The sequence below is a fragment of the Oncorhynchus mykiss genome, chromosome 6 (assembly GCF_013265735.2).
Source record: "Oncorhynchus mykiss isolate Arlee chromosome 6, USDA_OmykA_1.1, whole genome shotgun sequence".
Lineage (NCBI taxonomy): Eukaryota > Metazoa > Chordata > Actinopteri > Salmoniformes > Salmonidae > Oncorhynchus > Oncorhynchus mykiss.
Genome location: NC_048570.1, coordinates 8,817,091 through 8,833,522, shown reverse-complemented (window position 1 = coordinate 8,833,522; position 16,432 = coordinate 8,817,091). Strand labels below are relative to the sequence as shown.

The 16,432-nt window shown below is 45.3% G+C and overlaps 1 protein-coding gene across 1 annotated transcript in view; it reads left to right on the top strand.

The window, feature by feature from the left end:
- aacs (acetoacetyl-CoA synthetase) overlaps positions 1–16,432 on the top strand; it is a 57,641-nt gene that overhangs the window by 38,184 nt on the left and 3,025 nt on the right. Inside the window, exons 11-16 of the mRNA XM_036979351.1 lie at positions 988–1,052; positions 2,360–2,482; positions 13,223–13,336; positions 13,747–13,872; positions 14,765–14,834; positions 14,938–14,996. Of these exons, the coding sequence (XP_036835246.1) occupies positions 988–1,052; positions 2,360–2,482; positions 13,223–13,336; positions 13,747–13,872; positions 14,765–14,834; positions 14,938–14,996 (557 nt within the window). The remainder of the gene's footprint in view (positions 1–987; positions 1,053–2,359; positions 2,483–13,222; positions 13,337–13,746; positions 13,873–14,764; positions 14,835–14,937; positions 14,997–16,432) is intronic.

Genomic DNA, 16,432 nt, shown 5'->3' with positions numbered 1-16,432 from the left:
TGGCTGCCTATAGACATAGATTAGGAATCACTGGCCACCTTAGAAATGGATCACTAGCCACTTTAATAATGTCTCCTCTGTATCTTGCATGACTCATCTCATATGTATAAACTGAACTCTATACTATTCTATGGTATCTTAGTCTCTCTTTAATTGTGTGTAAATATTGCATCACCCATCTTATGTGTATATAGTGTATTCTATACTATGCCACTCTCTTAGTCCAATGCCATGTATGTATGTATGTATGTATGTATGTATGTATGTATGTATGTATGTATGTATGTATGTATGTATGTATGTATGTATGTATGTATGTATGTATGTATTCTTAATCCATTCCTTACACACAACATGGATGTAAATCGAAGTATGTTACGAAACTGTTAGCTGTTACTTGTTAGATATTACTGCACTGTCGGTGCTAGAAGCATAAGCATTTCGCTACACCCGCAATAACATCTGTTAAACACGTGTATGTGACCAATAACATCTGTTAAACACGTGTATGTGACCAATGGATTTGATTTGATTTTGAGTGTCTTATCCTTTGTTCTTATTATCCTCTTATCCTTTGTCTTATGCCCTCCTTTGTCTTATCCTTTGTTCTTATTATCCTCTTATCCTTTGTTCTTATTATCCTCTTATCCTTTGTCTTATGCCCTCCTTTGTCTTATCCTTTGTTCTTATTATCCTCTTATCCTTTGTCTTATGCCCTCCTTTGTCTTATCCTTTGTTCTTATTATCCTCTTATCCTTTGTTCTTATTATCCTCTTATCCTTTGTCTTATGCCCTCCTTTGTCTTATCCTTTGTTCTTATTATCCTCTTATCCTTTGTCTTATGCCCTCCTTTGTCTGATCCTTTGTTCTTATTATCCTCTTATTCTTTGTCTCATGCCCTCCTTTGTCTTATCCTTTGTCTTATTATCCGTTGTCTTGTTACCATGTCTTATTTTCCCCACCTTGTTTTGTTTTTCTCTTCTTTAGCATCACTATTTTTGGGACCGGGGCAAAATGGCTGGCTGTTCTGGAGGAGAGAGATCTGAAGCCTGGTGAGTAGACCGACAGAGACCCGCAAGACTAGTGGACAGGTATAGCAATGGTTTTATGTGACTCCGTTGTTCAAGGCACGGCGCTTACAACTCCAGGGTCATGAGTTCCAAACTGCTGCTAAATGACATCCTGTATAGCAGCGCATCTGAACCTACCGTCTCCAGGTAACTGCCAGAATAAAGGAAATGCCCATATAAAGAGTCTTAATAAGGCGTTGGGTCACCACAAGCCAGAACATTGGACTGCGATCTGAGACTGAGAATTATGGCGTATGGCTTACATCATCTTCATGCTAATCAAACCATTCAGTGACCACTCGTGCCCTGTGGATGGAGGCATTGTCATCCTATGGTGGCATAGCCATGGTAGTCAAAATAATGGCCTGCCCAGCATTTTTCGACATGACCCTAAGCATGATGGGATGTTAACTGCTTCATTAACTCAGGAACCACACCTGTGTGTATGCACCTGCTTTCAATATACTGTACTTTCTATCCCTCGTTTTACTTACAGGCTTCCATTATTTTTGACAGTTACCTGTAGCTCTTAGAGGCCTCAGCCTGAGTGTGGCCCAGTGGGATGCTTGTTAAAAGCAAGGTCTGCGCTCCTTGTCACCTCCCCAAGTATTCATTCATTTAAAACTCCTCTCTGCTCTTCAGACGCTGGGTGAGTGTGTTGGAAGAGGAATGATGATGAACTAAATTAGTGGAGAGGCCCATCTCTCCTCCTCTCTCGTTTAAACATGCAGATGAGCTTTAATAGCGGAGATGTATTCTACAGTCGGCTCTAGGGGCTCCACTAGTCCCAACCCACTGTTATAATCACAACCCCATCTTTATTCAGTGTGTGTGTGTGTGTGTAGGCCTAGTGGCTATCTCAGTGGGGAGTTGGTGTGTTGGCATATGCTCCTGGTGTGTCGCTGATATTTTAGGGGATGGGGGACGCTTCCTGGCCCCTCCGGAGGTCCTGTGCCTGGGTTGACATTTTTGACTGACACCTGGTGGCCTGGTGGGGCGTGGCGACTCCTGTGGTGGGCTCAGATCTGGGAGGTACACCCCTCCCAACCAGCCCAGCGGGGAACACTGGCACATCGCCCAACTTCTGTGTGTATGCCGTCCCCCTCTTGCCCTGTTCATCCCAGGCAGTTGTAGTTCTGTGCTGTAGTCTGTTCTGTGCTGTTCTAGATGTCTCTGAGAGATCTGAGCCTATAGTCATGAAGCTTCCTAGAGATTAAAAGGCTCGACTCCCCTCTGTTGAGTACTGGTTTGTCGTCTCATGTCTCTCTCCTTTCTTTCTTTCGTTGCAGCGAACACACACGCGCTGCAGACCCTGCACACCATCCTGTCCACGGGCTCTCCCCTGAAGCCCCAGAGCTATGAGTACGTATACCGCTGCATCAAGAACAACGTGCTGTTGGGCTCCATCTCAGGTGAGACGCACACCACATGGCATGACACCGTACAACACAAAGCATCTGACGACTCGCACTCATATGTGTTTTACATTTGACACGGTACGAAACCGAGGGGGAGGGAGAGATGAACAGTGGGAAGGGTGGATTGAGGGTCTTGAACCCCCGGTCTCCGTTGGGGAGTATCATATGTGTGTGTGTGAGATCATCCTTACCACTCGACGACTGGCTCTGAACAAATCACAGCGGGTACGCTCGACTCAATACACTGTAATGGTATTATGTTTGCCGGGTAAAGGAACATGCAGCCTTTTTATCTAGAAGATTCTCAGTACTGCCAGACGACTGGTTGCCTGTCCGTTCGTCCCGATTTGAACTGCACCTTTTTAATTGGACGTTGCACCCCCTTACACACCTGCCGCTTTTATATCTGAGGTCAGGTGGAGTCCACGACTCAATCATTCACTCCTGAAGGAAACGACACCTTGTGATGTCCCTGTATGCGTGCTGTCTGTGTCACTTTCCCATCGGGGGCGGCAGGCACAAAGGAAGGAGAATTAACACAGTAAGCTATGCCGTTGGGCACGTCTGATCCGCTCAACAGCACTCCTAAAATAACATTATCACTTGAAGCTGCTGCCACTCAAGTCCACCGTGTGCGTCTGACAGTGGGAACAACTTCCTGCAAGATTAGTTCTGTCTTAGAAAAAGTTTATTCTCAACGCAGCCAGGACCCAAAGACTTCAGTCTTCAAGTGGCACATTTTGGCACTCCGGCTGCATTTATACCCATGCAGATCTGTACAACCGACTGGCCTGTGTCACACTGTCCGTTTGTCCCGATGCAGATCTGTACAACCGACTGGCCTGTTACACACTGTCCGTTTGTCCCGATGCAGACCGACTGGCCTGTTACACACTGTCCGTTTGTCCCGATGCAGATCTGTACAACCGACCGGCCTGTTACACACTGTCCGTTTGTCCCGATGCAGATCTGTACAACCGACTGGCCTGTGTCACACTGTCCGTTTGTCCCGATGCAGATCTGTACAACTGACTGGCTTGTTATACTTTGTCCGTTTGTCCCCGATGCAGACCGACTGGCCTGTTACACACTACCATGTACCCTACCAGTGAGTTAAAGTGTACAGTTTTTCCTACCACACTTCCATCATCTAAGCCTTGACATTACTGTAAATGAGTGTGGGTGTGAGCCCTGTTCCAGGAGTCTGGCTGCATCCCAAATGACATCCTATTACCTACATAGTGCACTACCTTTCCACCAGAACCTTATGGCCATGTGATCCTATGGGGCCTGTTCTAAAGTAGTGCACTATGTAGGTAATAGTGGCATTTAGGACACATGTCATTGGTGGTGGGAGTATTTCTTCAGTAGAGAAAGGTTCAGCTTTCTCCAGTGCTTCGTGCTCGGTTGACAGACGGGCTTTCAGAGAAGTCTCTGACACCCTTAGCACCACTCGGCACTTAACATTTACAAGATGGATTTGAGCGACGTTTCGTGGCAGTGGACGCCATGTGTCTTTCAACGAAATGTCAGCTGCCGCAGGCACAAGTGTCTGCTGCCTGAAAGGAACACACACAAGCAAAGCAGACTGGGGAATCTTGTGTGTGTGACTGAACGCATGGCTGTGTGTGTTTTTACAATGTGAACGTACGATGCATTCGGAAAGTATTCCAGATGCTTATTCTAAAATTGATTGGTTTTTTTTTTGTTTTTTTCTTCCCCTCCTCACACAATACTCCATTAATGACAAAGCAAAAACCAGTATTGTAGAAATTTTTGCTAATAACAAAATGTAATCACATTTGCGTAAGTATTCAGACCCTTTACTCAGGACTTTGTTGAAGCACCTTTGGCAGCGATTACAGCCTTGAGTCTTCTTGGGTATGACGCTACAAGCTTGGCACACCTGTATTTGGGGAGTTTCTCCCATTTCTTCTCTGCAGATCCTCTCATGCTCTGTCAGGTTGGATGTGGAATGTTGCGGGCACAGCTATTTTCAGGTATTGAGATGTTCGATCAGGTTCAAGTCCAGGCTCTGGCTGGGCCACTCAAGGAAATTCAGAAACTTGTTCCAAAGTCACTCCTGTGTTGTCTTGTTTGTGTGCTTAGCGTCATTGTCCTGTTAGACTGGGGCAAAAGTTCCCCTTCCGAGGTCCAGAGCGCTCTGGAGCAGGTTTTCATCAGGGATCTCTGTACTTTGCTCCGTTCATCTTTCCCTCGATCCTGACTAGTCTCCCAGTCCCTGCCGCTTAGAAACATCCCCACAGCATGATGCTGCCTCCACCATGCTTCATCTTAGGGATGGTGACTCGTTTCCTCCAGACGTGACGCTTTGCATTCAGGCCGAAGAGTTCAATCTTGGTTTCATCAGACCAGAGAATCTTGTTTCTCATGGTTAGAGTCCTTTAGATGCCTTTACGCAAACTCCAAGCGGGCTGTCATGTGCCTTTTACTAAGGAGTGGGTGCCGTCTGGCCACTCTACCGTAAAGGCCTGATTTTGGTGGAGTGCTGCAGAGATGGTTGTCATTCTGGAAGGTTCTCCCATTGCCACAGAGGAACTCTGAACTCTGGTGCTCTGCCAAAGTGACCATGGGGTTCTTGAAAACCAGGGTGCACCTGAGCTAAATTTCAAGTCTCATAGCAAAGGATCAGAATACTTATGTAAATAAGGTATTTCTGTTTTTTATTTTTAATAAATTTGCAGAAATGGGGTATTGTGTGTAGATTGATGAGGGAAATGTTTTTATTCGATCCATTGTAGAATAAGGCTTTCATGTAAGAAAATACTGAAAAAAATCAAGAGGTCTGACTACTTTCCGAATGCACTGTATGTTTTATATAGTGTGTTATATAATGTGAACGTATGCGTTTATATAGTGTGTGACCTTTCCAGCGGATTCTTGCCCCAAGTCCTGGTTAAATACCTACCCTGGTCTGTCTGCGCATGTAAACGTCCCTTTTTCAGGACACTGTCTTTCAAAAATAATTTTTAGAAATCTAAATAGATCTTCAATGTAAAGGGTTTATTCACTGTTTCCCATGCTTGAACCATCAACAACTAATGAATATGCACCTGTGGAACGGTCGTTAAGACACTAACAGCTAATGTCACATGAGAGTTAGGAAAACTTAGGACACTAAAGAGGTCTTTCTACTGACTCTGAAAAACACCAAAAGAAAGATGCCCAGGTTCCCTGCTCATCTGCGTGAACGTGCCTTAGGCAAGCTGCAAGGAGGCATGAGGACTGCAGATATGGCCAGGGCAATACATTGCAATGTCTCTACTGTGAGACGCCTAAGACAGCGCTACAGGGAGACTACAGCTGTTCGTCCTTGCAGTGGCAGACCACGTGAAACAACACCTGCACATGATCGTTATATCTGAACATCACACCTGCGGGACAGGTACAGGATGGCAACAACAACTGCCCGAGTTACACCAGGAATGCACAATCCCTCCAATGCTCAGACTGTCAGCAGTAGGCTAAGAGAGGCTGAATGGATGGTTTGTAGGCCTGTTGTAGGGTAGATCCTCACCAGACATCACCGGCAACAACGTTGCCTATGGGCACAAACTGGACCAGACAGGACTGGCAAAAATTGCTCGTCACTGACAAGTCGCAGTTTTGTCTCATTAGGGGTGATGGTTGGATTTGCGTTTATCATCGAAAGGAATGAGCATTACACCAAAGCCTGTACTCTGGAGTGGGATCAATTTGAGGTGGAGGGTCCGTCATGGTCTGGGGCGGTGTGTCAAAGCATCATCGGACTGAGCCTGTTGTCATTGCAGGAAATCTCTATGCTGTGCGTTACAGGGAAGACATCCTCCTCCCTCGTGGTACCCTCCCTGCAGGCTCATCCTGACATTACCCTCCAGCATGACAATGCCACCAGCCATACTGCTCGTTCTGTGTGTGATTTCCTGCAAGACAGGAATGTCAGAGTTCTGCCATTGCCAGTGAAGAGCCCGGATCTCAATCCCATTGAGCACTTCTGGGACCTGTTGGGTTAGGGCTAGGGCCATTCCCCCCAGAAACGGGAACTTGCAGGTGCCTTGGTAGAAGAACATCTCAATGCAAGAACTGGCAAATCTGGTGCAGTCCATGAGGAGGAGATGCACTGCAGTACATAATGCAGCTGGTGGCCACACCAGATACGGACTTACTTACTTATTTTGACCCCCACCCCTTTGTTCAGGAACACATTATTCAATTTCTGGTAGTCACATGTCTGTGGAATGCAAATTAACTGAATCCCCAGAAAACATTTCCACTGCATTTCAGCCCTGCCACAAAAGGACCAGCTGACATGTCAGTGATTCTCTCGATAACACTGGTGTGAGTTGACGAGGACAAGGCTGGAGATCACTCTGTCATGCTGATTGAGTTTGAATAACAGACTGGAAGCTTCAAAAGGAGGGTGGTGCTTGGAATCATTGTTCTTCCTCTGTCAACCATGGTTACCTGCAAGGAAACATGTGCCGTCATTGCTTTGCACAAAAAGGGCTTCACAGGCAAGGATATTGCTGCCAGTAAGATTGCACCTAAATCAACCATTGATCGGATCATCAAGAACTTCAAGGAGAGTGGTTCAATTGTTGTGAAGAAGGCTTCAGGGCACCCAATAAAGTCCAGCAAGCGCCAGGACCGTCTCCTAAAGTTGATTTGACTGCGGGATCGGGGCGGATGGAGGATGGCCTGGTGTCAAGAAGGGCAGCAAAGCCACTCCTCTCTAGGAAAAGCATCAGGGACACACTGGTATTCTGCAAAAGGTACAGGGATTGGACTGCTGAGGACTGGGGTAAAGTCATTTTCTCTCAATCCAAATTTTCAGATGGTTTGGGGCATCGGAAAAAAGCTTGTCCGGAGAAGACAAGGTGAGCGCTACCATCAGTCCTGTGTCATTCCAACATTAAAGCATTCTGAGACCATTTGGTTGTGGGGTTGCTTCTCAACCAAGGGAGTGGGCTCACTCACAATTTTGCATAAGAATACAGCCATGAATAATGAATGGTACCAACACATCCTCCGAGAGCAACTTCTCCCAACCATCCAGGAACAGTTTGGTGACGAACAATGCCTTTTCCAGCATGATGGAGCACCTTGCCATAAGGCAACTAAGTGGCTCGGGGAACAAAACACAGATCCATGGCCAGGAAACTCCCCAGACCTTAATCCCATTAAGAACGTGTGGTCAATCCTCAAGAGGCGGGTGGACAAACAAAAACCAACAAATTCTGACATACTCCAAGCACTGCTTATGCAAGAATGGGCTGCCTTCAGTCAGGATGTGGCCCAGAAGTTCATTGACAGCATGCCAGATTGCAGAGGTCTTGAAAAGGAAGGAGCCGACACTGCAAATATTGACTCTCTGCATCAACTTCATGTAATTGTCAAAAGCTTCAGTATTCCATAATAACATCTGACAAAAAAATATCTAAAGACACTGAAGCAGCAAGCTTTGTGGAAATATTTGTGTCATTCTCAACTTTTGGCCACGACTGTATGTGTGTGTGCATAGGACAGCAGTGCCTGATTCAGTCAACCTTTTTAGCAGCCAGGACCACGGGGAGGCCACCCCTACAGGCTGTTGACAGGGGTCTGCCTTAGCATATGTGTGCAGTGTTCACTTCCTTCTGCTCCTCCTGTCCCCCTGCTAGCCAGATCCCTGTAGACTTTAACACATTCACGGCTAAGACTCCCAACTCTATACTGCCATATGGCCCCTTCTCTTCTCTACTGCTCCCCTCACGTGTGTGTGTGTGTGTGTGTGTGTTGTATTTACAATGGTGTTTGTTCTTCAGTGGTTGCCCTTGTGGCAACAGGTCACAAATGTTGCTGCTGTGATGGCACACTGGTATTTCACCCAATAGATATGGGAGGTAATCAAAATTGGATTTGTTTTCAAATTCTTTGTTGGACTGTGTAATCTGATGGAAATACGCGTCTCTAATATGGTCATACATTTGGTTAGGAAGGCATGAGGTTCGGAAGTACAGCTCCATTTCCCCCAGATGATGTGGACAGTGTCCCCATAGCCTGTCTTCTCTTGAGAGCCAGGTCTGCCTTTCTCAATAGCAAGGCTATGCTCACGGAGTCTGTACATAGTCAAATATTTCCTTAAGTTTGGGTCAGTCACAGTGGTCAGGTATTCTGCCACTGTACTGTCTGTTTAGTGCCAAATTGCATTCTAGTTTGCTCTGCTTTTTTTTTTGTAAATTCTTTCCAATGTGTCAAGTAATTATCTTTTTGTTTTCTCATGATTTGGTTGTGTCTAATTGTGTTGGTGTCCTAGGGCTCTGTGGGGCTTGTTAACAGAGCACCAGCTTGCTTAGGGGACTCTTTCTCCAGGTTAGTTTCTCTGTTCATTACTCTATTTGTTATGGAAGGTTTGGGAATAATTTCCTTTTAGGTGTTTGTGTAGAATTTAACAGCTCTAATCAGGATTTTGACCATTAGCGGGTATTGCCCTTCTGCTCTGCATGCATTATTTGGTGTTTTTAAGTTGTATACAGAGGATATTTTTTGCAGAATTCTGTATGCTGTCTCTCAATTTAGTGTTTGTCCCATTTTGTGAAATCTTGGTTGGTGAGCGGACCCCAGACCTCACAACCATAAAGGTCAATGGGCTCTATATCTGATTCAAGTATTTTTAGCCAGATCCTAATTGGTATGTTGAATTGTATGTTCCTTTTGATGGCATAGACAGCCCTTCTTGCCTTGTCTCTCAGATCGTTCACAGCTTTGTGGAAGTTACCTTTGGTGCTGATGTTTAGGCCGAGGTATGTATAGTTTTTTTGTGTGCTCTTGGGCAATGCTGTCTAGATGGAATTTGTATTCGTGGGTCCTGGCAACTGGACCTTTTTTTGAAGCCATTATTTTTGTCTTACTGAGATTTACTGTCAAGGCCCAGGTCTGATAGTATCTGTGCAGAAGATCTAGCTGCTGCTGTAGGCCATCCTTGGTTGGTGACAGAAGCACCAGATCATCAGCAAACAGTAGACATTTTACATTAGATTCTAGTAGGCTGCATCCCTGTCTTATCCACAGCCCTGTGGAAAGAAATGTGTGTATCTTTTGCCAATTTTATCCGCTTGAGGAGACTTTGCCTTTTGTTTTGGTTTGTTTGTCAATTAGGGTGTGCAGGGTGAACACGGTCTGTCGTATGGTAATTTGGTAAAAAGCCCATTTGACATTTGCTCAGTACATTGTTTTTCGCTGAGGAAATGTAAGAGTCTGCTGTTAATGATAATGCAGAGAATTATCCCAAGGTTGCTGTTGACTTGTAGTTATTGTCAAATTTGTCTCTAATTTTTGTGGCTTGGGGTGATCAGTCCTTGGTTCCAAATATTGGGGAAGATGCCAGAGCAGAGGATGATGTTTAAGTATAGAAAATTTGAATTTGTGTTCTCTCTTTCTCTGTGTTTTCATAGTCTCCATCCCGTTCTCTTCCTTCTTTGTCTCCCACCTCTTGCTGCTGCTCTCCTGATCAGATCTGGTTTCTGGTGTCTGTTATTTCTCTGCCCTGGTTTCCTGTGTAGTTTGTGTGTATGTGCGCTCGCTGGGTGCCACTCCTCAACGGGGAGTTTATTTTTGGAACAGAACAAACCCCTCTCTGACTTTAAAGAGCACCAGAGGATGTTCAAAGTTTTCCTCTGCAAAAATTGGAATATTCATAAGAGTAAGAGGTAACCAATAAGGATGTCAAGAATGTGGGGGGGGGGGGGGGGGGAGAACAAAACAATTGTGACTGGCTGCTGTAGTGATACTGAAGTGTGCCTAAACTGAGAGGCAGGCATGGCATTTTCCCCACGGATCCAATTAAGCTCCACTCAAGAGCCAGGCAGAATTTGGGGATGCAACGAAGTGACTGATAGGTGGAGGGGTGGCTGGATGGATGGATGAATGGAAAGGTGGGAGGAGAGATGAATAGAACATCTGTCAGAAACAGCAGATTTAAGAGGTGGATAGAGAGAGAGGTATCACCCACAGATAAAGAGGGGGTGGGAATAGCTCCATGTTGGCTCCATGTTGCGTAACTGTTCTACTGTAGAATAACAAGCCTGCACCACAACACTATCCCACACCATATCACACTTTACAATACTACGGCCGTCGCACATCACCTTACTGAATTCACTACACCTAACCATGACCGTATTCGCTACGTTGTTCACTACACCCCTCATCACTGTCAAGCGCTCCCTAAAACACTTCAGCGAGCAGGCCTTTCTAATCGATCTGGCCCGGGATTCCTGGAAGGATATTGACCTCATTCTGCCTGTAGAAGGTTACCTGGTTATTCTTTAATAGTTCCTTCCTCACCATCTTAAATAAGCATGCCCCATTCAAAACATGTAGAACCAGGAACAGATATATCCCTTGGTTCACTCCAGACCTGATTGCCCTTGACCAGCACAAAAACATCCTTGGGCGTTCTGCTTTAGCATTGAATTGCCCCCGTGATATGCAACCTTTTCAGGGAAGTTAGGAACCTATATACACAGGCAGTTAGGAAAGCTAAGGCTAGCTTTTTCAAGCAGAAATTTGCATCCTGTAGCACAAACTCTAAAGTTCTGGGACACTGTAAAGTCCATGGAGAATAAGAGCACCTCCTCCCAGCTGCCCACTGCACTGAGGCTAGGAAACACTGTCACCACCGATAAAGCCACTATAATTGAGAATTTCAATAAGCATTTTTCTACGGCTGGCCATGCTTTCCACCTGGCTACCCCTACCCCGATTAACAGCCCTGCACTCCCCACAGCAACTTGCCCAAGCCTCCCCATTTCTCCTTCACCCAAATCCAGATAGCTGATGTTCTGAAAGAGCTGCAAAATCTGGACCCCTACAAATCAGTCGGGCTAGACAATCTGGACCCTCTCTTTTCTAAAAATTATCTGCCGAAACTGTTGCAACCCCTATTACTAGCCTGTTCTACCTCTGTATCGTCTGAGATTCCCAAAGATTGGAAAGCTTCCGCAGTCATCCCCCTCTTCAAAGGGGGAGACGCACTAGACCCAAACTGCTATAGACCTATATCTATCCTACCCTGCCTTTCTAAGGTCTTCGAAAGCCAAGTCAACAAACAGATTACTGACCCTTTCAAATCCCACTGTACCTTCTCCGCTATGCAATCTGGTTTCCGAGCTGGTCATGGGTGCACCTCAGTCACGCTCAAGGTCCTAAACGATATCATAACCGTGATCGATAAGAGACATTACTGTGCAGTGGTATTCATCGACCTGGCCAAGGCTTTCGACTCTGTCAATCACCACATGCTTGTCGGCAGACTCAACAGCCTTGGTTTCTCAAATGACTGCCTCCCCCGGTTCACCAACTACTTCTCAGACAGAGTTCAGTGTGTCAAATCGGGCCTGTTGTCCGGACCTCTGGCAGTCTCTGGGGGTGCCACAGGGTTCAATTCTCGGACCGACACAATTCTCTGTATACATCAATGATGTTGCTCTTGCTGCTGGTGATTCTCTGATCCACCTTTACGTTGACGACACCATTCTGTATACCTCTGGCCCTTTGGACACTGTGTTGACGCTCTTGCGGAGGCTAGTTAATGCCACACAAATCTCCTTCCGTGGCCTCCAACTGCTCTTAAATGCAAGTCAAACTAAATGCATGCTCTACAACCGATCGCTGCCCGCACCTGTCCGCCCGTCCAGCATTACTACTCTGGGAGGTTCTGACTTAGAATATGTGGACAACTACAAATACCTAGGTGTCTGTTTAGACTGTAAACTCTCCTTCCAGACTCACATTAACCATCTCCAATGCAAAATAGGAAGCCGATTCTAGATTTAATTTTGGAACAAAGCATCCTTCACTCATGCTGCCAAACATACCCTCGTAAAACTGGCCATACTACCGATCCTCGACTTTGGCAATGTCATTTACAAAATAGCCTCCAACACTCTACTCAGCAAATTGGATGCAATCTATCACAGTGCCATCTGTTTTGTCACCAAAGCCCCATATACTACCCACCACTGCGACCTGTACTCTCTCGTCGGCTGGCCATCGCTTCATACTCGTCACCAAACCCACTGTCTCCAGGTCATCTACAGGTCTCTGCTAGGTAAAGCCCTGCCTTATCTCAGCTCACTGGTCACCATAGCAGCACCCACCCGTAGCACGTGCTCCAGCAGGTATATCTCACTGGTCACCCCCAAAGCCAATTCCTCCTTTGGCTGCCTTTCCTTCCAGTTCTCTGCTGCCAATGACTGGAATGAACTGCAAAAATCACTGAATTGGAGACTCATATCTCCCTCACTAGCTTTAAGCACCAGCTGTCAGAGCAGCTCACAGATAACTGCACCTGTACATAGCTCATCCAACTACCTCATCCACATACTGTATTTATTTATATATCTTGCTCCTTTGCACCCCAGTATCTCTACTTACCTCTCTTATCCTACCTCATTTGCACATACTGTATATAGACTTTTCTACTGTATTATTGACTGTATGTTTGTTTATTGACTGTTTGTTTATTCCATGTGTAACTCTGTGTGGTGTTGTATGTGTCGAACTGCTTTGCTTTATCTTGGCCAGGTCGCAGTTGTAAATGAGAACTTGTTCTCAACTAGCTTACCTGGTTAAATAAAGTTGGAATAAATTAAAAACGTAACTTATTAGCTACGTTGTTCTCTACACGTAACGTATTAACTACGTTGATCTTCCAACGTGAAATAAATAAAATTCATGTTTTTTTGTGTAAAGGAGGAACAGATATTGTGTCCTGCTTTATGGGCCAGAACGTGACGGTCCCCGTGTACAGAGGAGAGATTCAGACACGGAACCTGGGCATGGCTGTGGAGGCCTGGAGCTGTGACGGTGAGTGTCTTTGGTCAACTAAATTCAGTCACAGGCCTATTTTATTAATTTCATTCAATTCATTTCAATTCATCGTGCAGATGGTCGGGGGGCTGGAAAGGAATTACCACAAGAATCCCAAATGAATATAATATTTTAAACCATAATACTTTCAAACCATACATTTGTTTGGATCACATACTGTACTATATGTCTCTATTATGCATGGGAATACTTTGGAACACATTTCCAAAGTTAAAATCACTTGGAGTTGCTGTTTGAGGGGTTAAATAAATCACCCGCGGGCCATATTTGGCGCACAAAAACCGCCAGTTGGGGATCCCTGCTCTATATGGTAATTCACCTTGTGTCATTGTAAATGGTATCCACGCTCTAGGACGTGCATGATGACACGTGTTTCCCTCCCTCAGGAAAGCCAGTGTGGGGGGAGAGTGGAGAGCTGGTGTGTCTGAAGCCAATCCCCTGTCAGCCCACCCACTTCTGGAACGACGAGAATGGGAGCAAATACCACAAGGCTTACTTCTCTTCCTTCCCAGGTCAGTCCATTAGAGATGGAGCTTCTCAGGCCAGTCCATTAGAGATGGAGCTTCTCAGGCCAGTCCATTAGAGATGGAGCTTCAGGTCAGTCCATTAGAGATGGAGCTTCTCAGGTCAGTCCATTAGAGATGGAGCTTCTCAGGTCAGTCCATTAGAGATGGAGCTTCTCAGGTCAGTCCATTAGAGATGGAGCTTCTCAGGTCAGTCCATTAGAGATGGAGCTTCTCAGGTCAGTCCATTAGAGATGGAGCTTCTCAGGTCAGTCCATTAGAGATGGAGCTTCTCAGGTCAGTCCATTAGAGATGGAGCTTCTCAGGTCAGTCCATTAGAGATGGAGCTTCTCAGGTCAGTCCATTAGAGATGGAGCTTCTCAGGTCAGTCCATTAGAGATGGAGCTTCTCAGGTCAGTCCATTAGAGATGGAGCTTCTCAGGTCAGTCCATTAGATGGAGCTTCTCCTCCTTCTCTGGTCAGTCCTGTCCATGTTTGAATGCTAAATTGTAATTATTTCGCCACTACGGCTTATTTATTGCCTGTATATAGACTTTTCTATTGTGTTATTGACTGTACGTTTGTTTATTCCATGTGTAACTCTGTGGTGGTGTTTGTGTCGCTTTGCTTTATCTTGGCCAGGTCACAGTTGTAAATGAGAACTTGTTCTCAACTAACCTACCTGTTTAAATAAAGGTGAAATGAAAAATGAATAAATTAGAGATGGATAGACAGCTTTTCCTTTCCATAGGAGATGAGCGCTCTAGTACATCTCGATCTTTGCAATGGCTACTTCTGTGATGGCATGTACAGCACCATTTTGAGGTCTTTTTCCATTTTAAAGGAGTCTGTACATGATCAATATCCGTCTCAGTTTACTAACAGGCCTGCTCCTCTGCAGGTGTTTGGGCCCACGGGGACTACTGTAAAATCAACCCAAAGACAGGAGGAGTTGTCATGCTTGGCAGAAGGTGAGTCATCGGGCTTACTAATTACCTCAGGAGACAATAAGCGACTATTGCCACCATAGTTTTTTGTTTGGTTACCTTCAACTCATTCTTGTCTCGATCACAGCGATGGAACTTTGAACCCCAACGGCGTGCGTTTTGGGAGCTCGGAGATCTACAACATTGGTGAGCTATGGGTTTTTCTTACCCCCCTACAATGGTTTGTGGTAACAGCAGTTTAGTCTCATTTAGCTGGTCATCATTGATATGACGGAATGTAACAGCCCTCGCTCTTCTTTCTCTGGTGTTGTTCTTGTTGTCCTTATGAATACTAACGGGCCTAGGCTACATCCCAAATAGCACCCTGTTCCCTGTGTAGTGCACTACTGTTGACCAGAGGCCTATGGGAATAGGTTGACATTTTGGACGCAACCAATATACCGATACCTGCTAATAATCCTGAAGTATCAGCCGGTATCTGCTACTAATCCTGAAGTGTCTGCTAATAATCCTGAAGTATCTGCCGGTATCTGCTACTAATCCTGAAGTGTCTGCTACTAATCCTGAAGTGTCTGCTAATAATCCTGAAGTATCAGCCGGTATCTGCTACTAATCCTGAAGTGTCTGCTAATAATCCTGAAGTATCAGCCGGTATCTGCTACTAATCCTGAAGTGTCTGCTACTAATCCTGAAGTGTCTGCTAATAATCCTGAAGTATCAGCCGGTATCTGCTACTAATCCTGAAGTGTCTACTAATAATCCTGAAGTATCTGCCGGTATCTGCTACTAATCCTGAAGTGTCTGCTACTAATCCTGAAGTGTCTGCTAATAATCCTGAAGTATCAGCCGGTATCTGCTACTAATCCTGAAGTGTCTGCTACTAATCCTGAAGTGTCTGCTAATAATCCTGAAGTATCAGCCGGTATCTGCTACTAATCCTGAAGTGTCTGCTAATAATCCTGAAGTATCAGCCGGTATCTGCTACTAATCCTGAAGTGTCTGCTACTAATCCTGAAGTGTCTGCTAATAATCCTGAAGTATCAGCTGGTATCTGCTACTAATCCTGAAGTGTCTGCTACTAATCCTGAAGTGTCTGCTAATAATCCTGAAGTATCAGCCGGTATCTGCTACTAATCCTGAAGTGTCTACTAATAATCCTGAAGTATCTGCCGGTATCTGCTACTAATCCTGAAGTGTCTGCTACTAATCCTGAAGTGTCTGCTAATAATCCTGAAGTATCAGCCGGTATCTGCTACTAATCCTGAAGTGTCTGCTACTAATCCTGAAGTGTCTGCTAATAATCCTGAAGTATCAGCCGGTATCTGCTACTAATCCTGAAGTGTCTGCTAATAATCCTGAAGTATCAGCCGGTATCTGCTACTAATCCTGAAGTGTCTGCTACTAATCCTGAAGTGTCTGCTAATAATCCTGAAGTATCAGCCGGTATCTGCTACTAATCCTGAAGTGTCTGCTAATAATCCTGAAGTATCAGCCGGTATCTGCTACTAATCCTGAAGTGTCTGCTACTAATCCTGAAGTGTCTGCTAATAATCCTGAAGTATCAGCCGGTATCTGCTACTAATCCTGAAGTGTCTGCTACTAATCCTGAAGTGTCTGCTACT